Genomic DNA, 24,003 nt, shown 5'->3' with positions numbered 1-24,003 from the left:
AGAATCGAACCCAGGGCCTCACACATGCTAGGCAAGCACTCTGCCACTGAGCCACGGCCCAGCCCTGAATCTTAATATTTTATGTGGCATTGCCTGTCTCTTTCCCCTACTCCATCCTCGGTGCGTACTGAACCCAGGGCCTCACAGGCATGGCAAGCGCTCTACTACTGAGCTCCATCCCCAGCCCCACGGTCTGTCGCCAAGTCACAACTTACAAAGTCGGTCCACTTAATTCCCCTTGAGCTTGGTGTGATTGTGTTTCCTAGTTTCTGTTTCCTTCACTGAAGTTGAGTTTGTGACACCAACATAATACCAATATTGATAAAAGACTCACAAAATACACTCCCCACCTTCTCTTAGACTACTTGCTGTAGACTTTCACTCTTTTCATGCACCATTTTGGACTCACGACTTTTCAGATTTACTGTATGCTAGCTGACCTCAGCCGGTGCCCAATTTCTGACACTCCAGTTATCTCGACTCTGGCCAGCAGGACCCCCTTTTAGATTGGCTCCTGTGCCCTTTGCATTTCATTGATTTATTTAAGTTTCCTTGATTTCTGGCCCTGTGGTTCACTGTTCTTGTTCACCTTGAACTTCCAGCTTATTGTGTGGAATCTTTCATTTCTACCAAAGTACTCCCAGAGGGGAAGAAGGTGAAAGTAAAGAAAATGGGAGCCACAATGGATTGTGGAGTATCTTAACTCCCTGGCCATTTCAATAGACACACAGAAAAAATCTATGTGATTTTTTTTTTTTTTTGGTTTTTTGATTTTTGTTACCAGGGATTGAACTCAGGGGCACTCAACCACTGAGCCACATCCCCAGCCCTATTTTGTATTTTATTTAGAGGTAGGGTCTCACTGAGTTGCTTAGCACTTGCTTTTGCTGAGGCTGGCTTTGAACTCAAGATCCTCCTGCCTCAGCCTCCTGAGCCTCTGGGATTACAGGTATGCACCACCACACCCAGCCATGTGCTTTTAATGTACTATTTTGTTCTCTTAAAAGCGTGAGTGTATGTTGATTTTTCCAGTACCGTTCTAAAAAAAACTCATACTCTTCATTCTGCAATTGTAGTTCCTTTTCTCTTATGCTAAAAAAAAAAAATCTAGATTTCCAACCAAGTAAAAACGTAATTACTTATTTTTATCACTTGAAAAGAAAATAATCCTAACATAGCATTACAATATTATCCAATAATCCAATAAATTTTTCAGTTATCAAATAAAGTTCAATTTTTCTAATTTTTACTTTGTTTGTTTTCAGACTGCACTCCACAAGGGATTTGCAAAAACTCTCCTTGCTCTAAAGTCATTCCTTATCTCTCACTCCTGGGCTCTGTGAGTCTTTATCTGGTTCAGAGATTTGATTCAACTGTTTTCTTTTTATTTCAGTTTGAGGGTTCTGGCATCAGAACAGCTGGTCACAGCTCTTAGAAGGTGAACACAGCCACTGGAGAGTGTTCTCCCTACTGCAAGATGGTGGAGAAATCTCCAACAGCACAAAGGCCAAAGTTCTGCATGCTGGTTGCATGTCACCTGTCCATCATCAGTGGCTGCTGATACACAGGGATAAGATCAGGATTGGGTCATACAATTTCTGGCTGAATGAACAATTTTGTCCCCCCCCCCCCCCGTTATCTGATCTATCTTTTCCTACATTACTTTCACAGGTAGGGGGGTCTTTTTTTTTTTTAAGTCCTGTTCTTATTTTCCAAGTTTTTAAATTTATCTTGCTTCTTTCATGAGCTATAAACTCTTCCTTCCATTGTAATATTCAACCTAATAAACCAGCACATCATGTTGTGCATGGTTACATCAAGGTCCACAGTGAAGAAGGGAATGGTTCTCTGTTGTGGTTTGGATGTGAAGTGTCCCCCAAAAGCACATGTGTGAGACAATGCAAGAAGGTTCAGAGGAGAAATGATAGGGTTGTAAGAGTCTTAACCCAATCACTGATTTAATCCCCTAATAGAGATTAACTGAGTGGCAACTGAAGTGGTGGGGTGCAGCTGGAGGAGGTGGGAATTGGGGCGTGGCTTGGGGTGTGTATATTGTTTCTGGAGAGTGGAGACTTTCTCTGCCTCCTGATGATGCCAGCTGCTTCCCTCTGCCACGCTCTTCCACCATGATGTTCTGCCTCACCTTGAGCCCCAAGGAATGAAGCCGGCCTTCTATGGACTAAGACCTCTGAAGCTGAGCCCCCCAAAAAACTTTTTCTCCTTTACAATTGTGCTGGTTGGGTCATTTCGTGACAGCAACAAAATAACTAAGACATTCTCCCAAAAACTGGTCAAAGTTTTTCATTTTCTCACAGGGAGATCATTTTCTTTATGATTAGCCCAAAACTGTATTTTAAGTGCAATATAATGTTTTTGTGAACTGTCTTTTGACTTATAAAACAAAAATCAGACTTCATGTATATTATAACTTCATGTATAATATAACTTCATGTATATTAGTTTTATCCTTATTTTAACTGGAGATCAACAGCATGTAGAAGGTATATTCTCAGTAGTCTTTGGAAAGCACAATTACCAATCACCTTAATTCCATAGAAAATTCAAAGTGCACAAAGCCAAATAAGAATGTCATATAACCAGTTACATTTAAAGTTTAAATTAAAAATATATAGCCAGATACATCTAATTATATCATGAAGAATTTTTTCATCAATTGAAAAATGTGTCAGATTATTTCACCTGGATATCATCTCAGAAAGTTAATGTGGAAGCATTTCTATAGACTCCGACAACTTCCAGATGGGCCCCAGTGTTTATAGTCAGAGCACACAGCAACAGACCTAGGCTGGAGATATTTAGTATTAATGGAGAAATCCAAATATTTTCCTGGAATAAATTATATCAGGCCCGAAATTCCTGACTTCGCATTCTGTAAGAGCAGCCTCTGTAACTTCAGAGTAAACCATAAAATCATCTTCTTTGAACTAAAGGCAAATTAATGTCATCTAGTTTTAATTATTCAACAACCATGCCTTTTTAAAGTTTTAAATAGCATTTGGTTCAAAAAAAAATCCCAATTTGGCAATAAATACATTAGGTGGGAAATGATTATTTAAATGAGTCATTAGCCAAAAGAAAAGAGTGGGCCCCTCTGACTCGTGCCCCACACCATCACCACCCCAAAAAAGTTCAGCTTTCGGTTTTCAGCAACATGTTTAGAACCATGCCTCAGGCCATCCGTTCTTCAGGGTGAGGTTTTTCTGTGCCAACCCAAAGTCAAACTCTGTCAGGCTTTAAAACTCTTAGAAAAGTTAAGAAAAAAAAAAAAAAAAAAGGAGGATAATAAAAGAAGACAGGGAAGAAGGGAGGTAGACAGGCAGGAGAGGAAGAAAGAGAAAAAAGGAAATGCAGGGAATTACTTGTTTCAAAACAGTGCAATTCATAGCCAAGTGCAGTGGGGCACACCTACAATCCCAGTGGCCGAGAGGCTGAGGCAGGAGGATCAGGAGTTCAAAGCCAGCCTCAGCAATTAATTTAGCAAGAGACCCTGTGTCTAAATGAAAAATTTAAAAAGGGCTGGGGATGTGGCTCAGTGGTAAAGCACCTCTAGAATCAATTCCCCAGTAACAAAAAGAAAAGAAAAAAAAAAAAAAAAAAAAGCTATTCACATATACTGTTTAATCCCGCACAGATATGCAGAATCAGCCAGTCTACAGGGTTAAAATAAATGAGCCATAGTCAATAAGGTAAACAAAAGCAAATCCAATGCATTTTGGACTTTTTACACTTAACAGCCTCACTGTGGGTGGGGAGGGCATATTTCCAAGCAGATGATAGATACCCTGCTGCCTCCGAATACCGCTTTTAATTTGGTAAATTTAAACTGTTAATAACTTTCCAACTTTTCATAAGTAGAAAAATCCTTTCAACTGAAAAAGAGATTATCTCATATATAAAGTTATATTTAAGTTTAAATTTAAGTATCTACTTGCAACTCTCCACTGAATTAAAACTCTTCACTTAAAATATAGTAATTGCGCCAGGCTCAGTGGCCCATGCCTGTAATCCCAGTGACTTGGGAGGCTGAGGCAGGAAGATGGCAAACTTGAGGCCAGCCTCAGAAATTTAGTGTGACCCTGTCTCAAAATTAAAAATATGAAAAACAGCTGGGTGGTAGAGCATCCCTGGGTTCATTCTTCAGTCCTTCAAAATTAATTAATTAAATACCATCATTGTCTCCCCATAATCTAGGCTTAATCTGAGGGAGGGGTCCATTGTAATCTATTTCCAGTGGCAAAACTCAAAATTAAGGTGAGGCAGAGGAGGAGTTAGTGTGGATGATGTGGCTTCACTGGGAAAGCCCTCAGCATGCCATAGTTTGGTAGGTTGGCATAGGTGTCACCACACTGGGAAGCCTACTTTCTGAGATGTGACCTCTTCAGAGGCTTAATCTTTGTTGTTGTTGTTTTGGTTTGGTTTGGTTTGGTTTTTGTCTGTTGTTGTGTTGTTTTTGTTTGGTGTGGTTTGGTTTTTGTCTGTTGTTTGGTTTGGTTTTTGTCTGTTGTGTTGTTTTAGTTTGGTTTGGTTTGGTTTTTGTCTGTTGTTCTGTTGTTTTGGTTTGGTTTGGTTTTTGTCTGTTGTGTTGTTTTGGCTTGGTTAGGTTTTTGTCTGTGATTGTTGTTGTGTTGTTTTGGTTTGGTTTGATTTTTGTTGTTGTGTTGTTTTGGTTTGGTTTGGTTTGGTTTGGTTTTTGTCTGTTCTTGTTGTGTTGTTTTGGTTTGGTTTGGTTTTTGTGGTTATTGTTGTGTTGTGTTGTTTTGGTTTGGTTTGGTTTTTGTCTGTTGTGTTGTTTTGGTTTGGTTTGGTTTTTGTCTGTGGTTATTGTTGTGTTGTTTTGATTTGGTTTGGTTTTTGTCTGTTGTGTTATTTTGGTTTGGTTTGATTTTTGTCTGTTGTGTTGTTTTGGTTTGGTTTGGTTTGGTTTTTGTATGTGTTTATTGTTGTTGTGTTGTGTTGTGTTGTTTTGGTTTGGTTTGGTTTGGTTTTTGTCTGTGGTTATTGTTGTGTTGTGTTGTTTTGGTTTGGTTTGGTTTTTGTCTGTTGTGTTGTTTTGGTTTGGTTTGGTTTTTGTCTGTGGTTATTGTTGTGTTGTGTTGTGTTGTGTTGTGTTGTGTTGTGTTGTGTTGTGTTGTGTTGATTTGGTTTGGTTTCTGTCTGTGGCGGTGGTGGTGGTGTTTTCTGTTGGAGGTGCCAGGCCTGGAACCCAGCGCCTAGCGCAGGCTTTGTGGGCTTCGTTGTACTGAGGCGACTTGAGAAAGACTCGCGGGCATCTCCAGTGAAACCCGGAGGCGCGCGGCCTCTTGGTACAGGAGCAAACTGCAGGAGCTACTCGTTTTTCCAAGCTTCCAGGTTTTTTAACCTGGAAGTCGTTTTTAAATTTTTCTCCATGGAAGGACCAGGAACTTCCCCACCGCAGGCGGGTCTGGACTTTAGGGCTGCTGCTCAGTTTTTCCTCCCTTCCTGAATGGGGTTCAGCCTCTCACTGAGGGAGGCAAGGAGGAAGCGCGGTCCTCGGTCGGCAGGCCTCATCCTTCACCTCTGGCAAGCGTGGGTTTTCCAGGCTCAGCTGGTTTTTCCCGGGCTTGAGAACCTAAAGGTCCCAGGAGCCAGAAAAAGACTATAGTTTGGGATCAACTCTGATGTTTCAGGTCCCAGTTTCACAGACGAGGTACCACAGTGGCGCCCCCTAGTGATCCGTAGCCAGAGGAACACCCCCAAAAGTCGGCCGAGCCCAGGATGGAGGAAATAGGACACACAGCAAACAAGACATCAAAGGAAGCCCTTTTTTCTTCCTTTTTTACGAAGTAGGGAATGGCAGCGCAGTACAGAGGGAGAGCCAGGCGCTCAGTGAAGCCCCCAATGTGCCAGGGACAGACACTGAGCGAGGAGATAGGCCACTAACGTCTAAATTCACTACTGACGATGGAGCTTTGTTAGAGGCAAAGCCGTGGGAGTTTTCCAGGTGAGTCCTCATTCTAGGAAACTGGTCTGAGTCTTTGTTTATCCAGGAAGCCCAGGAGTTTCCCTGCGCGTGGGAACAGCAGAGGGAATTTTCCAGAACTCACCACAAGGTGGCGCCAGACACCAGTGGACGTCATGAGGTCCTCCCCTCCAGGCGGCCCCAGAAGCTGGCGCTGGAAACTCAAGGGACCAGCACTCACAGTCACTCTGGCCAAAGGATGAATTCGGGGCGCAGAAAATAAGAAACACCCTTTTTAAAGAGATAGGAAGGAGTAGTAGAAAGTCTATACAAAAAGAACTCAAAAGAACTTTGCCACAGAACACCTTGGCAAGACAGGATGGGGACAAGTGTGGGCAGACTGAAGGTGGACAGGCCTGAGAGGCAGTTACAGGCCTTCAGGTGGAAAAGAGTGGTGACTGAGGCCAGGGATTGGTGGTGATGGAGAAAATACCTTCTGACAGGTGCATTTACATTTACTAGTAGTTTTTATTGGCACAATAAATGAATCAATAAGCCCAACACAATTGAAATACATTCTCTTCCATTCATCTTTGAAAATTCATTTTGTCATCTCTTATTAGATGTCACTAATAAGTCATTATGGACTGATGACTTCAAATGTATCAGTTGATGCCAGCCAACCCTCTCCTGATGCTCACATTGCTAATCCTTTAGCCACTTTGTAGATTGGCCGTGGATAAGTTTGAATGACTCAATTATTTAAAGCTTTGTTGTATGACCCAACAAAGTATAGGTGTTCTAGAATTACCTTGTACCTTTCAGCCCCAGACTTGTAGAAAAATAGAATTGGAAACCAAAACCTGGGAATCAGGGCGCATTGTGGTAGTGACTTTCTGGGTTGTTTCAGTGAGGAATAAATAGCCAAAATACTTTTGAGTTCATGTTTTATACAAGCGTGAGTTCATGTTTTATACAAGCGTGTCTTCATATTAACTCGTTTGATTCAGTTATAACAGCAGACAGTTCTTATTCAGACTGTGAGGTCAACAACTGACCATCCTTTTCACTAATCCTGAAAGCTAGGTTCCCAATTTACTTGCTCTATCTGATAATTCAGGCAAATAACATTTTCTAAGTGAACTATTAATATTAACAATACAAACACTGAATAACAGTTTTGCATTTGACTACATATCCCTAAAGATTTGTTGCAGAATTGCTTTGTTATAGAATCACTAGTAATTTGTCACACCAAATGACTATGAAAAAACTTACCGACAGATAGTTTAGATTCCATTGTTTGTGTTCACTTTCATTTTGAGAAGGCTGCAACCAGCCCCCAGCCCCCATTTTCTGCTCTACCTTTCATTTTTCCATAAGACTCGTAAGCTCCCAATATACTAGCTAATTCACTGAATATTACATTTTATTATTGCATTGCTGGTGTTTTCCCCTTACCCTAGTGAAGCATAAGCCTCATGGAGCAGGGTTTCTTCATTGGACATTGGTAGATGTTCCCTGAAGGCAGAACCAAGACAGCTGGGTCTGACTCTAGGGCATCAGGGGATAGTTCCTGGGTGGGCAGCAGCAAGAGCTTCAGGAGACACCACTGAAACCACAGAAGCCACCCTGGGCTGCTCACAGACACCCAGTGCCCTCCAACTCTTTGCTAGATTGTAGGTCCCAAGGACCACAGTGAGAGGAAAGCCAGCTTTAGTGCTAAGCCTGCTTCTGGGCCTGGTAACTGAGCCTCTGGAAGACTGAAGCTTCCGGAAGAAGGAATGAGGCCAGAGCTGCACCTTATAACTAGGGTGACCTCGCTCCTGGTCCACCAGAACAGTCCCAGTTGATAGCTGTTGTCCTGTTATAATTAAGTGCACTGCCATCCACTCATTAGAGTGTCCCAGCTTAAAGGACCAAGTGACAGAGATAAATCAGTTGGAGGGGAGGAGAGGAGGCTCCAGGAAGGAGGGAGGCATCAGCTACAGAGGAGTCAGCCCCTCCATGATCAGGAACTAGCTCAGTGTCTGGCGCATGGTTGGGGCTCAATAAACACAGGTGTTGGGGACATGGAGAGACAACAGAAGAATGGAGAGAAATTTCCATGTACCTATATAGCAAAAATGGATGAATCTTGTGAGAGATTCGAACAGAGGGAGGTCAGGGGTCGTTTCTTGGTTCTCGGCTTGGCCAGGTGACAGAGGAACAATGCCCACAGACGAACGAGGCAGGGAAGAGGGAAGAACAAGGAAGACCCATGGAGTAGTATGGTCTTTATTTTTTATAAAATGGACATGTGTTTCCAGTTCAGGTGAAGTATAAAATTCACACGTACTCTCCATAAAGGAGTCAAACCGATAAGAAGTACATAAAGGCAAAGCTCTTAGGCTGTGTCAACCCCGGGGACAGCCCTCCCCCATCTACTGGAGACCCCACTAGGTGGAGAGAGGGTGGTGGGACTCTGTTGTGAAGGGGAAACACCTGGTTGAAGTGGTTACTGTCCCCACCACGGGCTGGCTGAAAAGACCAGGAAGTGAGGGTGGAGAGGAACCACTCAGAGGCTCCCAACCTGGGAGTGGGTGGGGGCTAAAAAGGCGTGGGTCTTGCTCATCAATCCCTCAGTCCCAAGAAACCTCCTCCTTCCACTCCTTCTCCAGCCTCAGGCTCTTCTTCTTCACCTGGTTGACTAGAGGAGTGGGAAGTTGAGCCCAGGATGGGCAGAATGGAAGGGGCAGAATCTGATCCCTGAGTGGGCTGCCTTAAGGAAAAGAAGGTCCCCACAGAAGTCCTGGGAAAGGGGCCTCCAGGAAAAAACAGACGCACCCTGGTCAGGTGAGCCTGTTGTCCCCTGACTCAGTTGGGGCTCTTGTGCAGCAGAGGTCGTCCCCAAAGCAGGCAGCCTGTGGCTGTGGGCTCTGGAGGCGCTGTGTGTATTTTATGCTTCTCTGAACCCAAGGCTGATAATGTAACTAAAGCCCTGAAGCCCAATTTTGTTGCACTTTGCCAACTCCATAGGAAAAAGGATGATACTTAGCTTTGACATCCTCCTGCCCTCTCATCACACCGCACGCACGTTTTACCTGCCATCCTCAGAACATGCGCATGATCCACACTTGACAGCAGTCTGTGGATCCACAGCAATAGTACGCATCCCACGTTGGGGGACTGCAGCCTTCCAGGTCAGCCACCATGGATGACTGAGCTCTCCACCTCTGCACGAGCATTTGACTTGAAGCAAGATCAGCACTTGCTCCCATCCTTCCTTTCCTCTTCCATTTCCTCTGGGAAAGTGGGAAGCCCAAGCCAACCCATGTGTGGACTCTGGTCATTCTTACTACACGTTTATGTCCTGCTCTCTGTCAGCATTGGCCCGTCACAGCATACAATCCCACGGGTCTCCCGACCTGCAAGTGCTGGAAGTATTTACATACATAGGAAGAGAGACAGAGAGCGGAGACAGGTGAGCAGTTCATCCCACTGCAAATGAGAAACCTAAGGACCAGAGGAATGAAGTCACTTTCCCCAAGGTCACTAAGCTAACAAATGTCAGCTCTGGAAGTCACATCTCCAGACCCTTCACCAGGGCTGTTGGCAGCCACTTAGCTGCAGACAGTTGCTTCCACACATGGACACTGCAGGCTTGTCATACTTCTCTTGTCCTTTGTCCATGGAGAAAAACAGGAACACAGCCTCAGCCCTCATGACTCCTGTGTCCTGCAGACCAGTCTGTGGGCCCTTCCTTAAGCCTATTTAAGATCCAGGCCCTGAAGAGTTCCTCAGAAGACAGCACAGCTGTGGCACAGACATCCACCTCTTCCCTTCTGCAGCTGATTAATTTCTGGGGTGAATTGGTTATTTTCTGAAAATCAATTTTCATCAACAATCATTAGATTCACTAGTAGTAAGCAGTGATAGTAAAGAATGTCACAAAAATCCCCCCAATTATTTGATGAAATTTCAAGCTGTTAAAAAATTCCAAAGATAAATCAACCCCTAGTTCAGTGATTTCCAGCATTTGCTGAGATCATCTCCCAGTTCACTGCCAAGTAATTCCCTCCAGGCCCTGATGGGTCAGTCTCCAAAATCCCAGAATTCTGGCCAAAAAAAAACCCTAACCATTTCCACCAAAGAGCTCTGAGAACAAGAAACTGGTCTAAGATGCTTCATGAACAGCACCTATCACAGAGCCCAGGCCAGAGAAGGTGCTCATAAATGGAGTCTCTTCCTTACTCATATTTTTCCTGAGACCCCAGTACATAATTATTGCTAGTTATAAACAGGCAGATACCAACTTTTCAAAGGGACTCCATTGCTAGTCTGCTCACCTCCACAAACCCTCTAGATTCTTCTCCAGTTACCTCCCCAGGACCTTCTGGTCATCACTCCTAAGTACATGCACACAAATGAACAGGCATGATGGCTCCTCCACCTGAGTCCCCTAGAGACATCAGCATCAACCAGCCAATCACCCTTGATCCTGTTTCTAAAGAGGCAGCTTCAGGGGTTTATTTATGGTGTCCATAGGTCAACAAGAAAAGACATCACACAGGAAGGGCTCCATGAGCAAGAATGTTAACGTGGAGTCCGCCATCAGTTCAAGCTGCTGCTCTAGTTGGAGTCTCAGGACACTGGCTACCTGAATCTGTAGTGGTTCACTTGATTATTTTTCAACCCTAGAGCAGTGCTGTCCAATGAAAGCAATGGAAGCCACCTATGCAATTTTTTAAATCTAATAGTACGTTTTGAAGAGTAAAAAGGAATAGGTGGAATTATTGTTAATGATTTTTTAATTTAACCGATATACCAAAATATTACCATTTAACATGCAAAAAAAATTACTGAAAAATTTCAAATCTTTGGTACTGTCTTCAAAATTTAACACATATGACTATAATGGACAGCACAACTCTAGAACATTAAAATTAAACAGCGTAATAAACTTTCAAGTTATTGTGCAATAAACTTTCAAGCAAGGCTCCAAATGATATTTTCAAAATATGAGTTAGTTTTCAATATTTAAAAATCATGAGATTTCTCATAACAATCTGGATTTCTAGATTTCTTATTTACAACTAGGAGATCTCAGGCGCAGTGGGAAAGTGAATGTCTAGGTGGGTTTGATCCCCAGCACTATAAAAATAAATAAATAAATAAATAAATAAATAAATAAATAAACAAACAAACAATCTTGGTGATCTGGCAGCACTGGCTCAGATCTCTAGGTGGCCACCTTCTGGACCTAAGAAGCAGCTGCTTTCTTTAGATGGAACAATTTTCCTGGGGGCCCTGCCTCTCCCTATTGAGTTACATTCATTGCACTGCATGGACATTTTTTTCCCCAGTACCTATTTGGCCCCTAAACATATGAACCTATGTATGCCACTTTCTGTGAAGCACACAAAGTCACATTTGGGGTGGTCCATTGAAGAGTTACTAATTTGTGGCCATCTCTATGCTTGCCATCCACCTTACAGTAGAATATGACAGCAAGAAGAGAAAGAATGAAGTCAGTCACAGAAAGGAGAGGCGACCCTTGGGCGCCAAAGCCTCCCACCCCTTGTGAAGCAACTAGGGATGAAAGACATGGGGGAAATTATATTTTTAAATAGAGAATATACACTGGGCCAAATTAATATGATTTTCCTTCCTTGGGTACTTTTGCTTGGACTGTTACATGGCAATAAAAACTTTAATGGAAAGGAATTCTTCACGGTACATTTCAGAGTGCAGCCATCCCAAGTGTAGAATTATAGATGTGGACAGGTAACATCTCACCCATGCACATAAATTAAACGCAAACCTGGAAGGACATTTTGGAGAATCACCAAGGACTTCTGATTGGTAATTTTCTACAGTTTAATTGGCAAGATGAGTGGATTTTGCAAAGCTGACCGGAAATCACTTTTTTAAGTTGGGAGGATTATGCACAAATAATGCAAATGTCCAAGAGAAGCCAGGTTGTGCTGAAGTCAAGGCTGAGAGAAGGGAGATGGTGGCGATGATATGCGGCTCCAGAATGTGTCTGGGATATAGTGGACACTAATGATCTCTCACAGCGCACCACAGGGAAATGCACTGACTCAGAGAACTTGTCCACTTTAGAAATCCAGAGGTGAAAACAGAATACAAGCTAAAAGATGCAGGGGGGCATCTGGGGAGGCAGCCAGCTGGAGCATGAGGGAGCTGCGGAGGCCTGGCTCTGCTTCTCCGCCATGACACAGGCACAGGGAACCTATACCCTCCAGAGACACTCACACCTGTGGTCTCTGTTCCCTGGAGTAAGATAAGAATCCTCGGCTACTGCAGAGCTAGAATCACAGGTAGGGACCCCCCCTAGCCTTTGGGAGTTCACTGTGAAGTCCAAATTGTCCCCCACCTCTCTACCCATCCCCACCAAAGGCACAGCCCAGTCCGGGCTTCCCACACGTGCTCTTTACCCTGGGAACCATGAAGCCCTTGGCGTGTGAGTTGAATATATCGTGTTGGAATATGTTATTGGATGTAGCTGCTGTTAGAATTGTGGGAAGGGACCAAGAACGTTAAGCAGGCCAGTTCAGAAGAGGAAAACTGTGCATGACTTCTGAAATGGCAAGCATCCTGGGCTGGGCAAACACCTGCTCTCATGTTCATGCCAGGACCCAGGACCTCAGGGCAGTGACTATGCCCTGGAGAAGGGAGTTCTCTCCTAGACTCTCTCATGAGAGATTGCTGTGGTTTGAATATGTCCTCCCAAAAGCATGTGCTGGAAACCAAACTCCCAAGGCAATAGCACTGAGGTGGGACCTTTGACAGGTGATTAGATTGAGGGTTTGGTCTTCATGAAGGGATTGAGGCACATTGAAAAAGGAATTGAGAATGAGAAGAGAGAACCAACTGAATGGGAGAAAAAAATCTTTGTTGCTGCTCTTCTAACAGAGGATTAATACCTAGGATATACAAAGAATTCAACATTAAAAAAAAAACTCAGCTGGGCACCACACACCTGTAATCCCAGTGACTCAGGAGGCTGAGGCAGGAGGATTGCAAGTTCAAAGCCAGCCTCAGCAAAACAAGACGCTAAGCCACTCAGTGAGAACCTGTCTCTAAATAAAATACAAAATGGGGCTGGGGATGTGGCTCAGTGGTCAAGTGCCCCTGAGTTCAATTCCCCAGTACCGCCCCCCCAAAAAAACTCAATTTATAAATGGGCAAATGGATTAAACAGACTTTTCAAAAGAAATACAAATGATAAGCAAATATATGGAAAAATGTTCAACTCATTAGCAATTAGAGAAATGCAAATCAAAACTACATCTCACTCCAGATAAAATGGCAACCATCAAGAATGCAAACAATAATAAATGCTGGAGAGAATGTGGAAAGAAAGGAAGATTTCTACATTATTAGTGGAATTGTAAATTACTACAACCACTGTGGAAATCAGTATGGAGGCTCCTCAAAAGACTAAGAACGAAACCACCATATGACCCAGCTATACCACTCCTCAGTATTTATCCTAAAGAATCAGTCACCATACTACAGTGATACATGCAGACCCATGTTTATAATAGCACAGTTCACAAAAGCCAAACTGTGGAACCAGCCTAAGTGTTCACCAATGGATGAATGGATAAAGAAAATGTGGAATATATACACAATGGAGTTTTAATCAGTCATAAAGAAAAATGAAATTATGTCATTTGCAGGAAAATGAATGGAAATTGAGAATATTATGTTGAGCAAAATAAGTCAAACCCAGAAGGTCAAAGGTCATATTTTTCTCTCATATATGAAAGCTAGAGAGGAAGAAGGGAAAGAAAGGTAAGGAGGAATCTTGTGAAAATCAAAGGGAGATGGACAGAGGAAAGGGACCAAGGGGTGGAAGGAGGGGAGGGAGGGGGTAGAGCTGGAGAGTGACATTGGGCATATATTGTTACATTGCATACATGTACCAATAGGTAAGAACAAATCATACCATTGTGTACAACTATAATCCACCAACACAAAATGTAGAGGAAAAAGAAAAAGAAAAACAGGGGGGCTTGAGGCTGTCATCTCTCACCCAGGTGATGCCTTCTACCACATTATAGCGCAGCAGGCAGTGCTCACCAGATGTGGCCCTTCCATCTTGGGCCTCCCAGCCTCCAGAACTGTGAACCAAATGAACTTCTACTGTTTATAAATTACCCAATCTGTGGTATTCTGTTATGGCAATACAAACTAAGACAGAGTGCTCGTCCCTAAAAACCCTAAAAACTCACAAAAATGTGCCATGCCCAACAAAGGCCCAAGCGGCATCTCGTCAGAGTCATGCTGAAAGAAAAAAGGAACCTATTTACCAAGGTGTCGGGGAGGACCACCGCGGGGCAGCAGGAGTACCGGAGCAACTGGCCCATTTTCCAGATGGAAAGCGGCACAACCACAAGGATCAGCATGAAGCCAACAAAGGCAAACAGGGCCAGCGCCAGCGGGAGAGCCTCTCCTGAAGACAGAAGGACAAGACATGCTTAGGACCCACAGCGAAGGGGAAGCCTCCAAACCCAAGTTCCCCGTCCCTGGCTCCTGGAGTTGGTTCTGCACATCTGCACAAGATGACAGAAGCCAACAACCTGAGATGCGATGTGTGCCCTGGTGACCATTTTTTAGAATCTAGATTAAGGTATGGTTTCCAGGAAGCCCCAGGGAAGATTAAAATCTCCTTGGGGAAGGGAAGGGAGGAGCATCATATGTGAAGGCAAGAGCCATGTTAGCACGTCCGTGGCACAGCTGCCAGAGGAAGGCAGGGTGCCAGGCCCCAGGATGGGCTGGGCGGTAACCGAAAACAAAAGTGTTTCACAATTTGCTCTTGGCACTGATCCCTCTTATGGAGGAGAATATTGAGTCCGGAAAACAGTCACATAATAACTATGCTATTTCAAGCCTCTGTTATGTGGCTACCCCTTCCAGCTCTACACACTGGGGTCTGGACGTTCTTCACAAGGGGCATGAGTTTCTCAGCTTTGATAAGATGATTCTATGCTTGGAATGGTCAGGCGACTTACCCCAGGTCACACAGATAGGGTCAGCTCCAAAACCCCCAATCATTCTACTAAATAAATGTAGTAGAAAGCACTAGGTCTGAGCATCTGGGACTGTGGTGTTTTCCCACTCTGTTCTGTGTAACCTGGTGTAACAAACTCATTTAGCCCCCAGTCAGAGTTCACTCACAATGTGAAGGGAAACTCAGCCAGGGGGGCCGTGGAGAAGCTGGTGGTCACACGTGTGGCTGGGGCCATTCCTATTGTTTCAAAGCTTTTGGAAAATATTTTGGCAGTGCACATCAAGAGCTACAAAAATGTTCACATCCTTTCAATCCACCCCTATGATTTTAATTCCAAAAAATAATTCCAAGGAAGGAAACCATTATATGCATCAGTCTGTTCATGGAAACATCTGGAATAGAGCAACAAACTCAACAGATCCCCTTCTCTGCCAGAGTGGTACCCTGCCTTCTCCACCCCTCCAGGCATGTTCTGGTACATTCTCCTCATGGCACATGCCACCCACTGATACCATCCCACCTCTCGCTTGTTGGAAATCTGTCTCCTCTAGAGGGGAGGTTCCATGAGGGCAGGGATTTCCCTGCTGCCTCCAAGTGCACGGGCCAGGATTTGGCTTATAGTCTGTGAGTTCTCAGTTAATTGTCATTTAATAAAAGAGTGAACATCACCTTCAAAAGCAAATGGAAGTGATTTAAATACTCAACAGTAAGGGATTCACCAGCATGGTAGGCTAGTAATGTGGCTATTAAAATGAGAATCAGGACCAATGCATTCTTGTTTACTACAGCATGGTTTATAGAGGCAAAGGACTAGAGAACACAAAATATCCTTATTAATAAGGGGATCATACATATACTGGCTTACTGTGCAGCATTTTTAAAAACTGAGCGGGCTGGGGAGATAGCTCAGTCAGTAGACTGCTTGCCTTGCAAGCACGAAGTTCTGGGTTCCATCCCCCGCACCGCAAAAAAAAAAAAAAAAAAAACTGAGGTGGACCCAATACACTGACATAAAATGATGTGCATGATATTCTGCTAAGTGAGGACAAGTCAGGTACAGAACAGTAGGTTCAGGAGAGTCCCCTAGGTGTGTGTGAGCACTGGAATCACACAGACAGTGATGGGAAGATTAAATGCCAGACTCATTCAGGAAACCGCCTGAATGGTGTGGAGAAGAGTACAGAATATTTAACTCTGACCTTGTTTTTATTTCTGTGTTCTTTGGTTTTTCTAAACAAGACATATGGCTTTTTTTTTTTTTTTTTTTTTTTTTTTTTTTTTTTTTTTTTAGTGTATAAGGTGATAATCAGAAAATCTGCATGGGAAATGTTATGGATAAGTTAGTTTTTTCTGAAAAAAACAGGAAAACAGGCACAGTGTGTATATTTCTGCATGTGGGTAATGACTGAAGGGTTATGCTCCTTTGGAGAGCAATTTGAAAACAGAGATCAAAATTAAATGCCTATGCCTTTATCCAAGTCACTCTACCAGAAGGAATTTATCCTTCAAGTAAACATATACCAGAAAGATTATCTTTTTTTCTCACAATATTGGGGGGTCAAACTTAGGCCTCGTGCATGCTAGACAAGTACTCTGCCACTGAGCTACATCCCCAACCCTGGAAAAATGATCAATGTATAAGAGGAAATTAATTAGCATATTGGCTGTAATAGCAAGATATTTGGGGAAAAACTAGGTACCCATCAATAGGGGACTAGTTAAATCAGTTATTTCATACACAAATAATGAAATAGTATGTGGCAGTAAAAAAGGATAAAGGAACTACCTTATTAATATGGAAAAATCTATAAGATATATACAATGAAAAAGACAAGATCCAGAACAGTGCATAGAACATGCCACCATTTGTGCTAAAAGGAAAGGCAACATATATAAGTATATTCTCATTTACTTGTATATGCATTAAGTCCTCAGAAGTATATGCAAGACATTCATATCTATGGGAAAGGGTATAGGAACTATATGGATGGGGAAGAGGTATGCAAAAGAAAATATCCCTGTGTAGCTTATATTTTTGCAACATATGAAGGTACTATATATTCAAAAGGCTAAAAGATTAAACGCACACATGTAGTAGTATTTGGGTGGCAGGATCACAGGATGCAGAATTTTGTTTGGTTTATTTTTTCCAAAGGGTTTTCAAGCGATGTAAGTTTTTAGACCACAAAAATTTCAAGGGGGGTCTGGGACTGTAGCTCAGTGGTGAAGCACTTGCCTAGTATGTGTAAGGCACTGGTTCAGATCCTCAGCAAAAATAAAAATCAATAAATAAAATAAAATAAAGGTACTGTGTCCATCTACAACTAAAAACAATTTTTTTTTAATGTCAAAGGTGGGAGGAACAAGAGGATTCTGGAGACTCTCCATAAGGCCCCTTCCAGATGAAAGAAACTATATATACGGCTACAGTGTAGGACCTCCTTCCCAGGTTGGCTGAGGACGCTGGCTGCCTCTCCCGCAGCCCCCTCTAATCACAGGCAGTATTCATCAGCCTTGGCACATCTGGCCTCAGGAGGAGGAAGCTTTCATGGGGAGAGTGTTCTAGACAGCTGCTCAAGAGACCCCACCCAGCCCCAAGGATGGACTCCTGCACACTTTTACCACAGGAACCCACCCAGGTAAGTGAAATCAAGAGAAAGCTCAGAATCAAAGGCACCTGAGCATGCACCAAGAGGGGCTGTCACCTGTGCAGGGACCCAACGGACAGGCGGGCCTTCTTTACCTTGAACCTCTACACACTCTGCCTGGCTGAAAGCACTGCACCTCCCGATGGCCTTCACCAGGGACTGGGCCTTCACACAGTATGTGGCCCCTGGATCCATGGTTTCCAGATGCACAGGAACGCCCCCACTCCTCACCACTTTGGCCTGTTCCTTTGGGAGACCAGAAAACACAGTTACTCCCTGAGGGCAGCAGGACTGGAAAGGGCAAAGACAGCCAGGGAGGGAAAACTGCAGGGATTTCCTTTCTGGGGTGCGAACAGAATGTTCCCTGTCACTCATGCATGTGTACACTCATGTACATTCTTCCACTCACATTTATTAGGCACCTAATAAATATCAGGCACTGTTCCAGGAACAGGGACACAGCACCAAACAAAGGAGGCAAAGTCCCTGCTCTCGTGGAGCTTTTGTGGGGAGACAGTACATAAATACACGTCAGTAACTATAAAAACTATGCAGAAACAAGCCAAACAAGGAGCAGAGAGTGCAGGGAGGCACTAGTTTAGACAGGGTGGTTAAAGGAAGGCTTTCTGAAAGGATGACATTTGAGCAGAGACCGGAAGTTTGGAAATCTGACTGAGCAAGGATTTGGTATGACCTCTCCTGCCACAGAGATCAGTGCATAAAAGCAGTGAGCTGGTCAGCCAGGCCTCCCCACTTGCACACCCAGCCCTCTACCTATGCACCCAGCTGTGCACCCTTCCACATTCACCCCCTGCCCAAGGCTGTGCTCGGCCTCTGAGCCTGCAGAGGCTTGTGTGGGCCGAGCCCAGGTGACTCAGGGCACACGCTCCTCTTTCAGCACTGGCCCTGCCAGTCACAAGGGTGGGGAGCCATTCCATCCCAAAGAATCTGAGGAAGCTGCGTCAGATTCAGATTCAGTCCCCAGGCTTGAAGCTGCCTCCTGTCAGGCCCCAACCTGTCCCCAACACTATTCCACCTGCCTGGTTGACAATGCCATGTCCTGTGAGTGAGCCCTGACCTCACAGGGTAAGTGCTGGAACCTGGTGTTATTGCCCACCCGACCTGTCCCCACCATCTTCCAGGGGACACTTCCCAACCAGTAGCCCCTGTTGAGTGTGTGGAGGGGCACATGCACTGCCCTCGGACACTGCTAAGTGACCTGGATACCCCCCAGCATGAAAAGGGTTCAATCAGAGGCCAGCTAGCTACCTGCAATCCCTAAGCTTGGACTGAGGAGAATGAACAATGGGATTCCCCTCCTTTGGTGTTGGGAAACTGAATACCTGGAACTGGAAGTGGAGACAAAGGGGAGGGGACAGGGTGAGGGGCATCAGGCTGAGGGGCCTTGAGTGGCTTGGAAGGCACAATCAGGGGCATTTGTAGGAAGGAGTGCTGAGGGGCAGGGCCTGGGAGTAAGCTGTGGGGGGCCACAGGAAGAGGACCCACCACAGGCAGGGGGCCCTGGAGAAGGGGGACTCCGCCAGCTCTGCTCAGGGATTCTGCGAGCACCCATAATTGCACCATATGAAACCTATGAGAAAGCCCGTTCCTCCTGGTGCTGTCGGGCGTGGGCCTCTAGGCCGAGTCACCACCTCAGCTTGGACAGGGGCTCCACAAATTTGAGTGTCCCCCACTTTCCACTGATGCTCCGCCCCTTCTGCTGCTGCTGTTTGCTCTACATTCCCTTTGTGAGGCTGGGCTCCACTCACACAGGCTGCAGCAACCTTCCCACGGGGAGGGGCAGCGCCTTCTGGGCTTTCTGCATGGCCTACCTGCTCATAATTGGATGAGCCAGCTTATTCATAAGCCAGCTCCTGGCTGGCTGCCCCCACTCTGTTCCCTGCCAAGATACACACCCTCAAGAGGCTTGTACCAGACTTGTAAGCTCTTGAAATCACCCAGTTGATCTGGAGTACCCTGGTCTGCTGCCCCTAACTGGCTGAGGAGATCAGTTAATGGAGAGAAAAAAAAAATCCATTCAAAAGAAGTTATGGGACAATCTAGGTTAGAGTTTGGGGCATGAGGCAGTCCCCAAACTTCAGCAGATTTGCCTGAAAATGTTCCCAGCCAAGGCCAGAGTGGAATAAGGCATGGTCAGCATCCGGTCATCTCTCCCATCACAGGCTTCACCCAGAGCTGTTCATCCTCAAGCCGCCCAGACGTGAGCACAGCAGGCCCTGGCTTTCCTGTGCCTCCTTCCCCAGAGCCTGACTCACCTTGGCCCCAGGCTCCCTCCTCCAGTAGGCCACGAGGAACTCAAACTGCGGCCCCAGGTCTTCCAGCTCAATAACCAGGTGGAAGCCATCCTTGGAGACCTCCATCCTGGGGGGCGTGAGGATGGCTGTTGGCAAGGCAAGGGCAGAATCAAAGCCAGTCCCAGATAGGATCACTTTCCCTGGTCATTTCCCAATGCCTTTGTCATCAGAGGAAACAGCCAGCCCCCATGGGGAAGGGAGGGGGCCCATTGTAGCTTCACAGCACATGGAAACATGTACACAAATACTCTTTTGTGCTTAGTAGGTGCTCAGAAAATGCTTTTTGAATGATGAATGAATGATACACAAATGGCAAAGATTTACTACAATTCTTTTTTTTTTTTTTCCTCTTAACTTCAGTAAAGTTTTCTATTCCTGTTCTTCTGCAAGAATATATACTCAAGAAAAGATGAAACAGGATTACATACTCAAGTAGACATTATCTCTTTTGGTAGGGGACAGGAAGACTTGGGAAATCAGGCCAACTGGGTGAACATACCCATTCAGACAGCACCACTAGCACTGCCTCTGGAAAACCTCTAGAAGGAAAAGATATTTGACCCTTCCACTCTCAAGTCACATGTGATTAGAACCAGGTCCTCTGACCTCCATCTTTATTGAGGATAGAGTTAGAGAAAATGACCTGAAGTTTCAGTTCGGAGAAGAATTTTTTGATAGTGTTTGACCAGGAACCTCTGTCCTATGCATTCTGTATACCTGTCTCATTTAATCTACCCAGGAAACTTAAGAAGGTAAATATTATTCTGTTTCTATGGAAAAATTAAGGGACTTCCCCAGAATCACACAGTTAGTGACCAGAATTTGAGCCCATGTCTGTTTCTAGCCTCTACCATGGGGGCGTTGATTCTCTGTACTAGGCAATCTCAATTCCAGACATAAAGGACAATAACTAGGGAGAATTTTGAACTACCAGTGACCAGGATGCACACAAATCAGTCAAGTTGGACCTTCGAGGGATGGGTCCCAGTGGCATGGTTCTCAGGCTCATCCTTGACTCCAACAAGCAGTCAAGGCTAAGAACTTCTGCTCCCAACAAGGTTAAGGGCAGAAGATCCTCTACAGGGGAGCCTTAAAACAGGATTTTTCACATTCCTGGGGAAAAGTCAGAATGGTCTTTTGCAAATGGAAAAGGACAGACAGAACACCCTTCAGAGATCACCATGCTACCCCAGCATTATTGCTGACTCCACGGCGCAGGGGTCACTCAAGAACACATCCTGAGCCCTCTGATGCAGGCATGGGCTCCTTTCCTCAGATCCCCCGACAGCAAGACCTTTTCCTGTTTATTCTGGCCTCCTCGGCAGCTTGACCATGCAGCCCAGCCCACATAGTTTTACAGGCACTCCCTTATCTCCATTTGACCCGAGTCCTTCAGCAGCTGCTAGTCCCCAGCACTAGTCTTGGCATCTCCCAGGTACCAGAGGGAGGTGGTGCTGGGTACTACCTGGTTACTGCAGGCAGAGACAGAGTCGCAGTGCCCTACCCCAGTGCTTGGGATCCTGCCATTTTCACCAAGTCCTCCCAGTACCTGGGAAGGAGACCTGACTGAGGAACACTTAGTTGGCACCAAAATTCCTACTGGTATTTCATTCCAACAATCCTATACCTGCCCCACCCCTCTACTCCTCTGTTCTCTGGCTCTCAGCTCCAGGTATCCCTAGGGCAAAAATAACAATAACACCGGCCTACACTTGAGTGCTATGAAAGTTCAGCACTGCACTGAGTAGCTGACACATTTCTTCTCATGCGGTCCCTACAACTTTCCAGTGAGGCAACCTGTTGCCCCTTTTACAGATGAGAAGGCAGAGACCCAGCTATTGAGTGACTGAACTGGGGTTTGAACCACATCCCTCAAGCTCCACAGGGCCAGCTTCCCTTTCAAAGCTGTCTTCATCTTCCTCGGCCTCTTGCTTGGGCCCCCACACCTCTAAACTGCCCTGATTTCCCCCCAGTATCATAAGCTCCTTAGTAACCCTGACTTGTCCCATTACTTCCTCTGCCCTCACAGCAGAGGATCTTCTGCCACCTCTGAATACCAGGTCACCAAAGGTCCTTCCCCTTGCTCTTCCTGCAGGTCCAAAATGTCTGCATTCCCACCCACACCTGCTTCAGAGGGGGAGCCGCCCTGCTCCTTCCCACCTCCTTCAGGTCCTCCACCCCAGCAACCACACTGTTGTCCCTTCCATTATGTGAGGTCACTTTCTTGAGGATCCATGCAGGGGCTTCCTTCAGCCTATTCTCCCTCCATGACCCACCAGTCCCTCCACTGATTAGTGTCCTTCCCTCCATATACATGTTAAATCCTGAGGTCCCAGGACTCTGGGGTCTCTTTGTCCCCCATATCTTCTCCATGGATAATCTCTTCCACTCTCTGTTCTATGTGTCTTTGGCTTTGACCTCTCTGAGGCCCAGATCCTGATGTCCAGCTGCCAATCAGACATCCTAGGCATGCTATTCTGCCGGAATCTCAATCTCAAAGAGCCCAGAAAACAGAGCTGTCTCTCATTCCTCAAGACCAGGTGCTCCTCCAGTGTCTCTGCTTCAGATGGCATTCTCTCCAATTCCAATCAGCAGCTGGACACCATCATCGTCTCTCCCTACCCTAATAACTGGTCCCCAAGCCCTGTCCTTTCAAACTCATCCACATCTCTTGAGTTCTTCCTTTCCTCCCCCTCCTCTCCTCCATGCTTGAGGCTGGGATCCATCTTGAACCAGTTGGAGTATTGCAATTCCCTCTTCACTCTTTCCCCGCCCTGCGCAGGCTTGCCCTCCAGGCCAGTTTCCAACAGCAGCCAGAGGGATTGTGGTGTGAGACAGAGCTTGCCTACACCCCCCTTTTCCATCGCTATCTTCTGCTGACTTGACGAGCTTCATGGCAAAGCCTCATTGACAGGGGCCTCTCTGCCTGCGGCCAGCCAGCCAGCCCTTGCTTTTTTCTACTGTTTCCCACATCCGCACATCCTTTTATGACCTGGCCAACGCTTACACTCAACCGTATGTGGTCACCTACTTGGATTCTTTTCTTCTTAATCATTTTCCAGGTACCACAGCAATAGAAGAGTCATCTCCCAGCAACCACAGACAGGAACTATTTTTAGTGGCCATTAAATGTATAGATCTTTTTAAACAATGAAGTTGTTCACAGTCAGTAAAGATGGAATTCATGAGGCACCAGAGGGGAGTGTAAGCTAAATGGAGGATTATCAGTGTAGTCAGAAGTAGTCTTAGATCTATCTCCCTATTTCTGGAACAGCCACATTCCCAATGCCAGTGTCTCCACCATCTGCAGACCCTGAGAGAGACAGTCAGCAGTGACTTCCAAAGCCAAAGAACATAACAGAGACAGAGAGGGAGCCTGTGGGAAGCAATCAGCAATTTCTAGCATGTATCAGTAAGGGTGGTTCGTGCTCACGATATTCTGGCTTTGCAAGATTATTTTAATGCTATAAAGGTCCTGAACGTCTTGGTGAACATGGGAAGGGAGCACAGTGGGGCAAGGCGTAAGGAGAAAAGAGCCTTACTTGAATTTCGATTAAAGGGGTGCTTCAGGGTGCTCCAGGCAGAAGTCTGGGAGCCCAGCGTGGCCCTGACACGGAGTTGGTAAGGGACTGTGGCAGTGATGTCATCAGTGAGGTCACATTTGGGGTCTTCAGTGAGCAAGCAACCGCTGCTGTGAATCCAGACGTGGCTCATATACAGGCTCTCGTACTCCCTGGCCAAGGAAAAGAGTGCGCAGGGTCATACCAACCCCTTGACCCAGGCCCGGTGATGATGGGAACCCCTCCATTCTCCCACACTTTATGGTTAGCCTTTGCCCCCACCCCATCTCCACTCTCTTCCCTCACCAACCATCCATTCTCCTTCACTACATTTGTCACCAGCCAAGGGAAATGTAGGCATAAACCCCAAACTGTCCATTTCTCTCCTTGTCCATGGTCAGCACCCTAATCTCAGCCAGCCTCATGCCCTGCCTTACTGCGGTCTCTGGTTTCCACCCTTGCTGTCCTTCAAGCTATTCACCTTCCTCAGCAGACCATGACATTTCCATCTTCCATG

At 45.4% G+C, this 24,003-nt stretch overlaps 1 protein-coding gene across 6 annotated transcripts in view; it reads right to left on the bottom strand.

The window, feature by feature from the left end:
• The window catches only part of IL20RB (interleukin 20 receptor subunit beta), a 109,068-nt gene that overhangs the window by 71,060 nt on the left and 14,005 nt on the right, over positions 1-24,003 (bottom strand). For 2 of the 6 annotated variants that reach the window (XM_079155034.1, XM_079155036.1), the window contains exons 3-6: positions 23,469-23,659; positions 19,888-20,012; positions 17,707-17,857; positions 14,263-14,405 (exon numbers count right to left, since the gene is read on the bottom strand). In XM_079155034.1, the coding sequence (XP_079011160.1) occupies positions 14,263-14,405; positions 17,707-17,857; positions 19,888-20,012; positions 23,469-23,659 (610 nt within the window). The other 4 variants (XM_079155033.1, XM_079155035.1, XM_079155038.1 and 1 more) reach the window with 4 other exon arrangements.

This window comes from Sciurus vulgaris, assembly GCF_902686455.1.
Source record: "Sciurus vulgaris genome assembly, chromosome: 10".
Lineage (NCBI taxonomy): Eukaryota > Metazoa > Chordata > Mammalia > Rodentia > Sciuridae > Sciurus > Sciurus vulgaris.
This window is presented reverse-complemented; position numbering and strand designations above follow the sequence as displayed.